Here is a 14,833-nt window from a genome sequence, read left to right as displayed (position 1 = left end):
GACATAAACCTGTGCAGTCAGTTGCAGTCAGTTCTGGCACATCTACCAACTGCTGCTGGCAGCATTCTCCTCACTTCATTAATGCACACGGCTTGCTCCGACAGCAACTATGATACAGCCCCAACAGCAGTCTTGGAATGGTTCTGCTATACCAGGCAAAAGAAAGCAGAGGCTCTTTTGAGGGCCAGAAAGCCCGTTTTATGACAAGGTGTGCCCCTGCAAATTTTCTGTTACAGGGTCGTTTTGAGCAGGAGGAACTTGGGTGTTTGAAAGAAAATAAAAAATGATAAACTCGGGTGAATTGCAGATATTTAGCATTATCATTTTTGTTTTTAAAGCATTATCATTTTATGATGGAAATATATTTGAAATTCCAAAATCGAAAGGATGAAAGTAGTGCAGGTATTTTGCAACAGTTGTCAATGAAGTTCCTTAATCAACCTTGGCACAAACAGCAATTAACTGAGGAAACTAATTAGAGCCTAATTAAGTCCAACTCCATTAAATGCTTTTAGCATTCGGTAATCAGAGATATATTAGATATTAATTTAGCCTCGGGGCAATTCTGTTTGAAGCGCTTGAACTCTGAACACGCTGTTCTCATGGTCGTTCATTTCCATTACATGTTTTAGCGTGTGTGGTTAATCTGGGTTTTTTTTCTTGAAGTATTTGCAACATGTCAAAGGAGAGACTGCACAATGAACCCTGAATGTCACCCACACTTATTCAATAAAATCAGTACTGTCACTCCTGAGTGTCAGTCCTTGTGAAGTGTCTCAGAGTTTGAGAAACTCTAATTTTCATAGGTCCCCTCTGGCTTTCCAGGGTCACAGGACCTGTCATTATAAAGTTCAGGGCTCTTGATGGACATTGGGCAGGCAATCAGCCTCATAGGTAACTCAGCAGAATGGTGGGAGAGAGGAATTTCTACGCCTGCAGCAAGCGGTCTTTTACTTTCCGTCACTGCTGCGTAGTCTAATGTAAGGGGATAATGGCTTGGAATTGGAACCAAAAGGTTGCAGGTCCCAATCCTAGGTGCTGTTGTACCTGTAAGATAGAAACTTCACCTGAATTCTTTCAGTAAAGATTACAGACATGATGGCTATCATATAAAATATTCAGATTTGTAAACTGGACAAACGTGACTGAGCACATGTTTAATATTAACATAATGTAACGAATTTCCGATATTACACTGAGCATGTTGTTGGAGTCTCCAGGCTCACATATGTAGGATTAATATTTGTGTACAAATGGATGTGCATGTTTACATGCCTATTACCAACATGGATGAAAAAGAATGTGTGCAGACAATGTTGAGAAAGCAGTGCGTATAAATCCTGTAATTCTACACGAAGAGCTGATATGAGAACAGAGCTTGTTCAGGCTCACATGACTTGTTTTAGGACAGGCGCATCAGCTGATGAAATGCTGTTGTACCCTAATCTTCTACTTTTTGTGTCTGAATAAAACATTTCCAGCTCAGACCACGACAAAAGAGCACTCTTGATTTTGACGAACCAATTTTTTCCCCCACTTTTTTCATGACCTACTTTTATGGAAAGATTATTTTACAGTATCTGTCATTTTCATGTGTTTTTTCTTCCTTCCAATGGCTAAGCTTTCAGGCATCATTTATAGATTTGTTAACAGTCTGCTCTTCATATCCGTCTATTAATTGCTTTTTATCATTTGTAATTATGCAATTATGTAATGGTTTCTTTGAAAATGTCCTGCCTCAGCTCAATTTAAGAAATCGAAGTACAATGTACAATGCCCAGACAGCCAAATCAGGAAACAGATCAATATTTCATATTAATTACAACACTCTAAAAGACTAGCCACAGCCTAAATTATTTATATTTCCAGGCATAATCTGAATTAGCCTACAGTTCCTTCCTTTATGCTCAATATCCAATATGAAAAAATAATAATATCAGCTGCATGTAAATATAAAAATAAAACTAGACAGCTCACATTAATGAATCTGCTTTTAGTTCATGTTTTTATTTATATAACCTAATTGGTTTAACACTGCTGACTTTAAGAAACTGCAAGGTATAGACTGTAAACTAAAACGGTCCTAAACATGAGGTCTAGAACTGTTCCTTATGAATATTACGTGATTCGCAAGGGTAGACAGATTGTACATTTCTTTTGTTGCCACCTGTTTTTTATTCTGGTCTGCCCTCAGATTGTGCATTTTAGCAGGTGATGTTAAATGTGGCTAGCGCAATAATTACCCGGTATGGAACATACGCTGCAGCCGAGGAAAATATTTCTGAGGCCATTTTAGCCATCTGCCCACTCTGAAAAGTGTTGCATTCCTGATAATGTTTCTGCACTTTGAAGGATGTAAGAGATTTGTTTGTTTGCCCTTTTTTTTTTTTTACAATGTTGATCACGAAAAAGCTGTTAAGAATGTCACATTCTTCTGTTTTTATGAGCATATTGTGCACAAACCTGGTAAAATATTATGTGATCTTCATTACAGAGTACAAATATATAAATGTGGAATTGTCAAGGGAGGCAGTGCTGAATTAGAGGAGGTGCAGAGGCAGACTGAATTTCTTGTTTGTTTCACAGTTGCATGGGAAAATTAGCCATTTCTGCCCTTATTATTGTCCTCATTATCTTTCCTCATTTATGTGGATATTAGCAACAATCAGCCACATCAATTACTGTGGGGAAATTAAGGTAGTCTTAAAACAGCTGGAGAACTAGTGCCGCTTTCTCTTTACCGCCTTTACGTTGAGTGCTTTGGCAGACTGGTAAACAACAGCTAGAAAGGAACTTATCTTCCCGAAAATTTTACTTCCTGTTAAAGAGTAAAAAAAAACCCTGCTCAAGAGTCAGTGTTCATTCCCTTTTTGAGATGTGTGCGATGGTTTTCTTTTCTTTCTCTTTTTTGACATGGGGGTGTGCATTTTACATTTACAGCGCCTACTGAAGCATTTATGGTACAGGCCCCGACAGCCAACCACATAAATTGTGCGTGGCCCTGTAAACAAGGTTATTCTTTTCTTTTATGATCGTCAGAACCGATGTTCACAGCTCCAGCCCATCAAAGATGCTTTTACACTCTGCTTAAGTCCCCTATCAGTAGACTGCAGGACTGAGCCAAGCAAACAAGACAAAAAGGCCCAACTGTAATAAATCAAGTGGAAATGCCTGTCCACCCCGCGCCCCATAAATCTGTAGCCAGCGCTTCTCAAACGACAGCGCCTTCTGCTGATGTCCAGCCTCAGAGAGGGGATACCATCTTCAGAAGAGCGCTGTTTCGCGCAGATATAGCCGCCACAATGACCCGCCATTGCTGCACACAGGTGGACCCTGCCTCAGAAACGTCCAGATGTTGCAGCACGACACAAAATGGCCACACAAACCATAAATGCAGCACGCGTCTAACCCTCCTTTTCCGTTTGCATCACGCTCAGCCATTTTCTATTTCCACAGGAACAGGCAGCCCTGCACGAGAAGGTGTCTGCAGTGAAAATGACTGGGTGCAGATCTCAGCACACCGTCGTCTTTGTCACCCAGTCAATTGAAGGGCTTTGCTTTCAGCCATGGAAACACAATGCTTCAGTCTCACAGTTACAGATATCCCTCCTGTGTACATTTTATTATTGATTTTCAAGATCCAGTATCCTTTTGGCTAAAGTGCTATGTTTAATCCCTGCATGTAGACCAAATAAATAAGAATAGGTCATTTATGGAAGGAAAATGCATCCTCTATATTACCCCCTTTGAAAAAATACATATACATGCATCAGCCTACCAAGGATACTGTATCTCAATAAAATTAAATAATCACAAAGCTTTGATCAGAGACATAGAAACATCAGAAGAGCAATATCAAACATATCTATGTTAAAACAAGCATGTACCTTCAGATTTCTGTTAGACCGGCACAATCTAAATAAATTTTTAAAAAGAACTTAAAGTTGGGATTTGACTCTGAGCTTCAACATACAATTACATGTCTGTTATATAACAGATATTTAGAACGAGGGCTGAGACAAATGTACCAGTCCATCAATACATCAAGTTTAAAATGCATGGAAGGACAAAATATGAAACATTTTTTATGAAACATCTTTAACATAAACTGTCTCTATGATTTGAAACATAAACAGCCAGAAATAAGAGCATGTAAGTCTGAATCGAGCAATAATGTGAATGAAAAATGCAGATGCTGCACCACTGACGTGCACTGTCTGGTGGAGCAGGGATGTCATACTGCCAAATTAAGCACATTCACTTTATGAAACTATTAAATGTTTGGGTTTGTAATCCCACACAAAGCTGTCCAAACACTATATATAGATGGAAAGTGTAGAAACCTAAATTTAGTTTGACACAGAGCTTAATGAAATTAGCAAATTAACCATTAACAAGCTTATTTACAACATCCCCTGCAAATGGATCTATGTTTCATATTTTGGGAGTAAGCGACTCTATCTCTGAATTCATTAATGCATTGATGCATTGTTTTTTCAGACCATGATGGCATGAAAGTGGCCAAAGTCACACCACCATTTAGAATAAAATACAAAATGAAAACGCACGTAGTGCACACGCCTGAAAATTCAGATTTCTCAGCAGGAAGAAATGTAAATTACAGTGGAGGTTTTGGGCCTTATCTTGTCAGGGGAAGCATGGCATGTTGGAAGTGCAGGCACTGGCCCCCTGCCTGCTGGGAGCCGTGCCTGTGGACTGGCCAGGTCTGAGCAGAGAGTGGCTAGCAAGCCACCTCTCCGCAGGGAACTCGGCCAAGGTCACATGACCATTTGTAGGCTCTTCTGTCAATCAATGGAAATAATTACTATGGAAATGCAGACATCCATGGAAGGAGCCTGTTACATGATTGTAGTTATTGGTACCATATTCTTACAGATGAATAAATAGATAGCAGGATTTTGTAATGTTTGCTGGGTATTTCTGAGATTACAATGTGAAAGCCACATATTAATGAAAGCCGCATCCAATTGGCCTATTTCTGAGATTACGTGTGTAATCTCCTATGTGTGTTCTATGTTTAAATGAAGGACACTACTTTGAGGAGTTAAAAAATCCAAAGGTGCTAGTGCAAAAAAAAAAAAAAAAAAAAACAGTTTTCAAAAACATTCAGCACTGCGTAATAGCCAAAACAAAAGCACTGATAAAAGGAAAACAATTCCTTTGTTAAGGACTGTTGTTTCTTGATATGCAGAATGAAATGCATTGAAGACAAATCATACCAAACACCCCCAGGAGGAAAACTATGGCTGAACATCAAAGGAAAATTAGTATTCAATTGTGAGTAAAAATGTCACTTTTTCATTCTTGGAAGAAAAAACAAAATCAAAAAGGATAAATTTGCCCATCCTAATTTTCATCTGACCAACATTAACCAGTCTGGTCCAGTGAGCTGCACAAAAGGATGAGATTCACTAATCTGGACTTTAGTTGGGATTCAGCTTGGTTTAAATGAACATTGGGTAGATATCATACATCCAATAAATGAGATAAAGAAATCCATTAAACATTCAAGGCACACAAAATTAAACAGCACACCTGCGAACAACGCCCTTAAGGCCACAGTCAGACTGTATGTGACGGTTTACTGAAAAAGAACTTGTTATCTAACCAGTTAACGGAGCTCAAAATGAGACTGGGTAGCTGGAGAAGTCCATACACATTCAACAGAAACAGAGCGTGAAATTCAAGCGAACACAGCGGCTTACCTTCGTTGCAGAATCGCCCTTTGTATTCCGTTTTGGAACAATCACACTGCGGTTCCCCATCCACCACTGAGCAGCTCCCTCCGTTCTCACAGGGGTTCTCCGCGCACAGGCCCTCCATGTCCAGGCGCACTCTCTGGCTGCTGAGGAGCGTGGGCTCCTTGTTGCCGTACTTCAGATCCGTGATAACTCCCTTAAACGGTGGCTGGTCCTTCACCAGGGGCAGTGTCAGCGCCGAGGAGCGGATGTCTTGGGGGACGCCCCCCAGGAAGAGGTCACTGACGATCTTCATGTACTGCCTCTGCGGCCTGACCTCGTCGGCCTTGGTCTCGCTGTCCAGCCCCAGGACAGTCCTCAGGTTGTACCTGCTGAGGGTGGCGAAGTGCCAGTTGCTGTCGTTGACCATCTTGTCGGAGACGATGGTGGTCTCGGCGCAGTCGATGCTGAACTGCAGCTGCAGCTTGCCCTCCACCACCATCAGCTGCAGGAAGTCGCAGTAGCCGCCGTCGTCGAAGTAGAGGAGCAAGGCGGTGGACACGTCGGTCTTGAACTGAAAGCTTAGGTCACTTCTGGTGCTGGCGTCCCAGCGGAGATAGCGCGCCCACTGTCCCGGAGCCCCCGTAAACTCCAGGCCCAAACACAAGCCTATCAAAGTACTGAGCAGCAAATGGACTTTGATGGAACAGCAGAGGAGATTCATTGTAAACTGTTGAAGTCGGAGGGGGAGCACTATAATCCTTAACAGCAAGAGACCATTGGATTTACTTTGGTTCAGAGGGTGATGTATCCCAGGTATATCCAACAATGTGCATGCAGGTGTCGACACCAGTGAAGCAATATTTTGACTACAAAAAAAGATCCTTTGAGCTGACGTAGAGGGGTAGTGAAAAAACAAGCAACAGTACTAAGGCCATTCGAATACAGAAGAGATGCTCCAGTCGCTGCTCAGAGGGGAGACTGAGGGGAATGGCGGCAGGCTCGCAATGCCTCTAGAGAGGAGCAGCAGCGAGGAAAAGGGAAAGGAGAAAATGGGTCCTGCATCCACGGAGAAGAGGACAGTCTCTGTCCTTAGACTGCGCAATCGATGCTGAAAAGACTCATCAGGCGAGGCCCCACTGAAGTGACTCTTCTGACTTTCAGGCTTAATGAAACAGTCTTCATGTTGGCTTCAGGTTCATTTGGTCCATAGGATTGTCTTCGGGTCCCTCTATTCTGCCACTGTCGAAAGCAAAATGAACTCAGTTGTAAAGACAAGCCTCAGTGCTGCTTTTCAAACAAACAATGTACATGCTGAAATTAATACAGATTCCTTATTTCTGAAATGGTCTCAAAGGGCAGCCTACATTTGTTTTACAATTGAAGAGACTTGCCCTTTCAGATCTGCATCAGTATGTGCATATTTTACACTGAATCAAAGAGAAGTGTATGCTTACTTCACCATACCTGTAGTGAAATAGTTAAAGCAGCTGGTACGAAAATCTAATTAAAAGTTTTCCAGCTATTTTCTCAAAAGGTTCTTTTGTGTTATCGGTCATCTCCTGTGTAAATTACCCACATTATTCTCATGGCAGTCCCAGCTATCAATCAATAGCACGGTGCCCGTCTTTATCTGATGATGGCAAAATTAAAGGCTTTCTACTGGATATACAATGCAGAGAGAACTTTAAAACAGTCAAACACATGTCTGCCCACTCATACACTCCCAATGCAACTCAAATCCTTCACAACATATTAACTCACAATGTGTTTCCTCCAAGCACCGTCAGTCCTTGACACAACAGCACTACCAATGAGATTTCAGGTAATTTGCATTTCAAGATCACTGACCATTAAGATTTTGGGATGGATTCAAGACTGTAAGGATAGCTGATCACATTTCAAAACATCAGGTGAGGTGTCAAGGTAATACAGACTTCAGTCATTTTCTTGTTGAGAAAACAGTCTTAATATAGTCCAAAGTAAAGTGTCTTAACATGATAGAAATATGTTGAAGAAAATAATACAATGAGAGTTGATAATATTGATATTCATAATGCTTACATTAGCGTTACAATGGTCTCGTACTTGAGCAATTACATAATATGTAGGAATTATATGTACTTTGTTTTACTGTATTGAAAACAATCAGCATTTTATGATACACTTGTGCTTTCATTTACATCATACACAGTAATCATAACTGTAATAACAAAGTTAAAAGGCCAATGTACTGAGTCTTTAGCATTAATGGTAGCATTCACTGTTTGCAGTAGCAGCAGCAATAACATTATTACTTGTTATTATAAAAATATTGTGAAAAGGGAGCATTAACAATATTCTAAATTACCTGCAGATCATTTATTTTCACTTTGGAAAAAGACTGTAAAATGTATATTATTGCGACACCTGTAGTTGCCACATCTCCTTTGCAAAATTATCCATCTTTTTCAAACGTATAATGCAACTTCCATTTTGTTGTTGGGCAAAATTTGATTCAGGACATGTACATATTCATGCAAGCCTAATAGTAAATTGCATTAGGCAGCACTCCCATGTTGTCCAACACAGAGAAATTTGCTTCTCAATTTCATATGAACATTATATTAAATTGCTTCATGATAAATACACCCCACACCACCTCTACTCCATTTCAACGAACTGCTAGAGGCAATGCAAATATTTAAGGGTGGGGAACAGGATGTTGAAAATCAATATTATTAACATATCTGGGTTTCTAAAGGTTTGAAAAATCAACCCTTTTAAAATGAGCAGATTACTCGAATGAATCCATGTTTGTCTGGAGATCTAATATACGTCTATTTACACTTCAAATTGAATGTTGGCTTTTCACCACGAGGCTGACTAAAGCCAACCATTCAAGACAGTCGAACACTGCCTTGGTTCCCCCTGTGTAACCAATGCAAGCCCTACAATGAAGAATATCATATTTCATGGCCAAATAAAAAGTGCAATTTAATATGCATATAATATTCCCTGCTTCCTAGGCTGCGGCCTGGGCAGTATGTTCTTGCAGACAATAGTGTCACCAATCAGACTAGCTCCAATGAGGCAGAACACAATGCAAGCCTCTGTAACCACCTGCCTTGAATAGTTAATTTTGCACAAGCAGGGAGCTATTGAGTTCTGGTTAAACGATACCCGAGTTGGCATCACCTGCATCTCCTTGACATCCCTCTGTTTGCTTTGCTCTTTTTTTTTTGTTGTAACACGGTCTGCGTGGAAGAAAAGAGCAGGGAGGTGAAAAGGTTAAGCTACGCCGGGCCCTGTGCTCATTGATATGTGCAGGACGCGCCCGGCTGAGAAGACACACATCATTGCTGGAATGATTGTGCATTTGGGCTCCCTTTAAAACAATAAGGAGAGGAGACAGACCGGAAAACGGAGACCATGAAACCTGAGACACATATTAATGAAAGCCGCATCCAATTGGCCTGGCAATTTATTGGATTCATAATGCTGAGGTTTTTACTGCAGGTGTGTCACACACCTCCAAAAACCTCAGAGGTGCTGCAGCTGAATGCCCAGCTGCAGTAATCAAATGATATTAGGAAGAGGAAAAACTGTGTAAAAGCTGCATGTCTACACCATGACAATAGGAGCATTTCTTTAAAATGCTTTATTTTTAAGACGAACTTAAATGTTCCTCTTCATATCCAGTGCAGGAAATAGACACAGCCGCATTTTTTGACATCACCACCCAGCACTCCTTACCTAACCAGTGAGGGTCGGCTGCATGTGTAACAGAGGTACGTGCTCAGACTGACCTCCTCAAAATGTCCCTATGAGAGCATGACTAGGGCCAGGGCACTGCAGGACAGACATCCCTTGCAGCAGCAGTGGATGATTTGCACAATTAATTTTGCCCATTACATTACATTCAGTTATGTTATTTATTTGTTAAAAAGATGTATGGAATTCACCACTGCATCATCTAATAGTATCCCTAACCATCTTATGCAAAGAAAAGGCTTTGATGCAATTACTATCATTACTATTGTTTCCTTTTACAGTACCCTCCACATGCATGTAAATATCCAGGGTGGAAACATTATGAAATGCATGATGCACTAAATGTTCTCAGCAAATGTGCTCATTGTGGGGAATATAGCAAGGCATATCAAACATTTTAATCACAGTCAAAAAATGTAATTAAAATTACAGAGCTCTGAGATTATCCTCCCATTCAAGGTGCAACAGTAAAATGCAATTTAAATACTGTTATTTCAGGAGATGTTGAGGCCTTTCGATTCATAAGGACACACACTATTGGTTTCTCCTCTCTCGTTTTTGGTATCAGACTCTGTTTTCACAACACCGATTTTGTTGTAATCTGGGTAACAGATAAATGTCCTATGTCACAAAATGTTTTTTTTTTTTAATATACTGAGGAGAAGCGTTAAGAATCTACAAAATCTATCTACAAACAGTAAAATACAAGAAAAAAAACAAACTAGATAATGTTGTTTTTGGTTAATTATCTAAACAGATACGGTTTTATTTTTGAAATTATTACGAGATACAATTCTTTGTACGCTTGGCATGAACTGCCAATATTTTCTTTAAGAGCTATTAGTCGTTTCTGGTTGGTGTGTCTACTGAGCGATCTGTATAACGTGCAGCAACCAACAGCATAATTATACTAACCATAAAATGATCAGTCGCCATACAGCGTTTTAAATAAATGGCTGATCAAACACACACTGTAATGTCTTATCATCCGCCGCAGATTATGGGAAAACACGGATGTTTCTCCCAAAGGTCTTGCTTCATTTTTTACTTAAAATAGCGTAAAATGGTTGCTGTTCAATTACGGTGAAATAAAATTGTACATTTTTAAAATCATGTCGCATTTGCAGTATTTCAATTGCAATAATGACCGCTTAAATGACGCCTAAAATGCTCCACTAATATTTTCAAGAAAATCTACAATGAAATTGCTTTTTTGATTATTTTTACATCAAAGGTGCGCACAAAAAAACATATGAGGTCCTTTTTCTTTTCTCGTCCCTTCCATTACACTCGTTTTTGAGAATAAGTGTCTCTGCCCTTGTATTTTTATTAAGGTGCTCCATACCTCACACTAAATTACAAAATAGCAATTTCAACATTTAATACGTTTATTATATGTATTTGCAATGAGTCGGTAGTGTTATTATTGTCATTATTATTATTATTATTCCTGCAAATTCTGATTTATACGTCTATTTGGAAAATAACTGTAAGAAATAAGCGCGCCAGTGTAGGCCCAGAAAAGCCGAAATAAGAACCTTATTTCACAACAGATTCTGAGGGGTCACACCCCCAAATTAGACCTGTGCTTTACCTTTTAACAAAAGTGTATTTCTGGTTTTCCCTTCTGGAATAAAAAGACCAAAATAAAAAGTCACTTCACGAATATTGCTACTGACCAAGGTGAAAGCGTCCGTCATACTCAGTAAACTGTCGACTGTGGGGGCACAAACATAAAATGTAATACGTGTCCTTTGCTACATTTCTTTGTACCCACTTTCAGCATATCTGGCAAATGCGTAACAAACCTCCAGTGTAAATGACATTTAAGTCTGCATTTAACGATTTGATGTCCTATTACGAATTTTCCATCAGAATAGGGCACATTTACTTTTATACCAAGGCTATATATCAAGAGAAGGTTTTCGAAAGTATTTCAAGTTTTTTAAATGTGCACACAAATTTTAGTAAATACATAACTGACAAAATTGAAATAAAGAATAGTGCATGTCTTAAATAAAAACACGAGAGTTTTTCTAGAGCAAACCCGTATCGTTAAAATACCACACGTTTATCACCTATTTATTTGCGGTCGACCCGTAAATACACATTTACAATAAATAATGCATTGTGTTTTATTGTAGCTAATGTATTGATGTCAGCCTTCACGTCAACCTCGGCAGCTCTTGAGCTCGTGATAAACTCCTACCTCCTGCAGCGCTCTAGGTCTCCGGCTCATTCCACGGGAGTGAATTTCCTCTTACTCCAAAAACGCGACGTTTCATTCTACATCAAATCACGGATCGAGCCTCTGAAACATATTTTACCCTTGAAATATCCATTTAAATTCTCTAACTTGACCTTTTGGGGGGCAACACTAAGACTGCTAAAACTGAGTCGGCATTTCAGAAATGATTAATGTAAAAATCCTTCTGAAACACACGGCTGTTTGCAATAATACGCAAAATATATATCACTTAAATATATTTTTATTTTAGCATCACGCAACCAAAGCTCCGTAATATTACGATCAGCTCGTCTGTCAAGTACATGTGAGGCGTTTAAAGGAATAGTTTTCATGACAGAGCCTGCTTACCTAGTCCTTCGAGATAGATGGAGTCTTTAAAATAATTGCAAAAAACTACAAATTATCACATGGATGGACTCCTAATGTTACAGTACACTGGGTACTATAACGGTAAGGTCAAGCCCTGAAATTAAATTCCCTGGGACCTTTCCAGAAGTAAACGGTGTTGAGTATGGTAATTACAAAATGCACGGTGCGTACTTTTCTTTTTCAGTTTTCATTTTCAGCATATTTCCCTTAAAGATGTACATCGAGGTGACATATGCCACACGGATATGCAAACTGGGGGTTGCCAACTCTTAATGGCTCGTGCAGTTTTAACATTGCCCCTTGCGTTCTCGCAGTCTGGAGAGACGGGACAGCTCCCATTTATTATTTAGCCGGATTTGTTTTAGACGTGAAAGAATTCATGGGGACTGGGAGAGCACAGTTCGTAGGCATCCCACTTGCTTACTCGCGACAATGCCTTAAAATAATTCATACATTTTTTGATAGGTCAAAAAGTGAATGAACGATTGTTTCGCGTACCGACCGTCAGACTGGTGCGCGTATCCAAAAGCTTTGCGATACAAAAGCAGTTCCATTTACCCCACTATTTTTGTGCATTCTTAAGCCAGTCCTGCGGAGCGGACCTCAAAGACAGAATCATCAAGCATTGAAAAAATGCACCACTTGAGATCCGAAAGCTACCGTACAGAATTTACGGAGTCCGTATATGCCAATATGGGTTATTTTCCTTACAGAAAAAAGAAACCTGCAATAATATAGTCTTAACTAACCGAATAATATAACATGGTCCTCTTTTGCACTTCCATAAAGTAAACTAGAAAACAAAACATTTCACGGGTTTCCAAGTGGGGAAAAGCACGTCAAGCCAAACCTATTCACACATATAGCTCAAAGTACTTAAACTATGTTTACAATTTCATAAAAAGTTTAAATAAAGGACAAGTGAGATGTGAACCTCTAATCGCTATCAGTTTAGTATTTCCATGTATTTATTTATTTATTTATTCTTAAATTAAGACTGACCTTAATTATTGCAAGGGTATCCAACGCATATTAATCCACGTTAAATTCCTATGGCAAAAAAGGCTTTAGGTCCAACGTTTTAAAACACATTTCAATGTGATGCTGCGAGGATGCGAAGATTATTACCAACGTTCCAGGCAGTAGAGCGGAGTACAGTCCCTCTGTCTTGTACAGCACGTCACAGAGCGCCGTTCGCTCAGTGCAACTGATGGGCAATCACGAGATTTTCACACACACGCCGCACGGGTCCGCCCTCTACTTAGTACGAAGCACGCCATTTAAAGGCGTAGTCTGTACTGGGGATGACTCGTTGATGTGAAAACGAAAGCCAATAAAATCCTCCTAAATACACATCACAGAGGTTGTAAAGGTGTCATTATTTACCAACGAATAGTGTAAAATGTTTCGCGTAATCTTGGAAAATAGCATTACCTGCACACAATCTAAATATATTCAGGCTACACTTTTTTCCGTAAAATTCCACATGTATCACTGCAGTGCATGTGGTTCCCTGCATTAATTCTCAAAACACTAATCACAAAACATCTGTGCATTCTTTTGCGATAAAAATGGACCATCTGATCCCGATACAGCAAAACAATTGCTATTGTCGAAGTGCAGACCTACACTAAAGTTCAGTGTCAACTTATCATAGTTTCTGCCTGAATTGTAAACATAACTTTTTTTCAAGAAAACAGAAGACTGCCAGAAACAACTAAGGAATGATGGCATGGTGCCGTAAGCTCCAATGGAGGGAAGTTCATGCGCTCTCCGTGGTGCTGAATGCAAGTCACCGGTACAAACTGGCACGTGGTTGACATAACTTTTTTTGCGGAGCGTAACCGTAGGACGCATAGCTATGCTTATACCTATCCCCAGGTTGTAAATGCTTACTCGAACGTTGGAGAAAATGATTATTTTCAATGCAAGGCAGCTTGACAATAAAAGGAACATTATAGCCATACTCAATACTTAATTTGTAACATATTGGGGAAACTCCAAGTAAGATCACTGAAACAAGGCTACAATTCTTACAGCATCCACAAACATGATATTGCAATCAATAAGTGTTATTAAGCATGCCACTGATCCATCACGAATCTAGCAGATCTGAGTGAATCTGAGCTGCCGATCGAACTATACAAGCTGCAAAGCAAAACCGTGGATATATAATGGAATTTGACAAAAAAAAAAAAAAAAAAATATATATATATATATATATATATATATATATATATTCAAATGTACCTGCAGACAACCGTATGTGTATATCTATTTCCTAAGCAACACCCCAATCCCTTATAGTTATGGAGTGTTCATACATTGATGTTTTTGCTGATGCCTTTCTAGTTTGTCTTGTTTGAAAATTAAGAACAACAACGTCTTACCTGGTATGGGGTGGAGCCAATTCCACAACCCTAGAGGCAACATGCTCAATGTTCCAAACTTTCACCAAGACTTCTATAGTAAGACCTAAGAAACCAGTTCATTTCAAGGCACAACACAGTTCAGATTTGTTGGAGGTCAATGTGTGCTTGAATAGAGACACAATGCCCTAAGTGAATGTAATATAATGTAAACTAGTGCCAGCTTGTACATTCAAAAATATAATTTACATTTCCTGCATTAACTATGTAGCAGGGGTAAATATAAATCCAACAATTTCTTCATATAAAATGGCAAAATGTAGCAGTCCAGTAAAATAGATTTAGTTATCTAATCCACATAAGGGTGTGGACATACCACTGTGTAATTATACCGA

General features: G+C 39.4%; 1 protein-coding gene across 18 annotated transcripts in view; it reads right to left on the bottom strand.

The window, feature by feature from the left end:
* nrxn3a (neurexin 3a) overlaps nucleotides 1-13,269 on the bottom strand; it is a 333,072-nt gene extending 319,803 nt beyond the window's left edge. For 16 of the 18 annotated variants that reach the window (XR_005005354.1, XR_005005355.1, XR_005005356.1 and 13 more), the window contains exons 1-2: nucleotides 13,072-13,256; nucleotides 5,727-6,941 (exon numbers count right to left, since the gene is read on the bottom strand). Coding sequence is in view for 14 of the 18 variants with exons in the window: in XM_036541927.1 (XP_036397820.1) it covers nucleotides 5,727-6,423 (697 nt within the window). In the remaining 4 variants the exon portion in view is untranslated. Of the gene's footprint in view, nucleotides 1-5,726; nucleotides 6,942-13,071 lie in introns of all 18 variants that reach the window. The other 2 variants (XM_036541922.1, XM_036541921.1) reach the window with 2 other exon arrangements.
* Between the last annotated feature and the right edge of the window lie 1,564 nt (nucleotides 13,270-14,833).

Source organism: Megalops cyprinoides, chromosome 12 (genome assembly GCF_013368585.1).
Source record: "Megalops cyprinoides isolate fMegCyp1 chromosome 12, fMegCyp1.pri, whole genome shotgun sequence".
Taxonomy (NCBI): domain Eukaryota; kingdom Metazoa; phylum Chordata; class Actinopteri; order Elopiformes; family Megalopidae; genus Megalops; species Megalops cyprinoides.
Note: the sequence above shows the minus strand (reverse complement) of the source record. Positions and strands in the feature narration are given on the sequence as shown.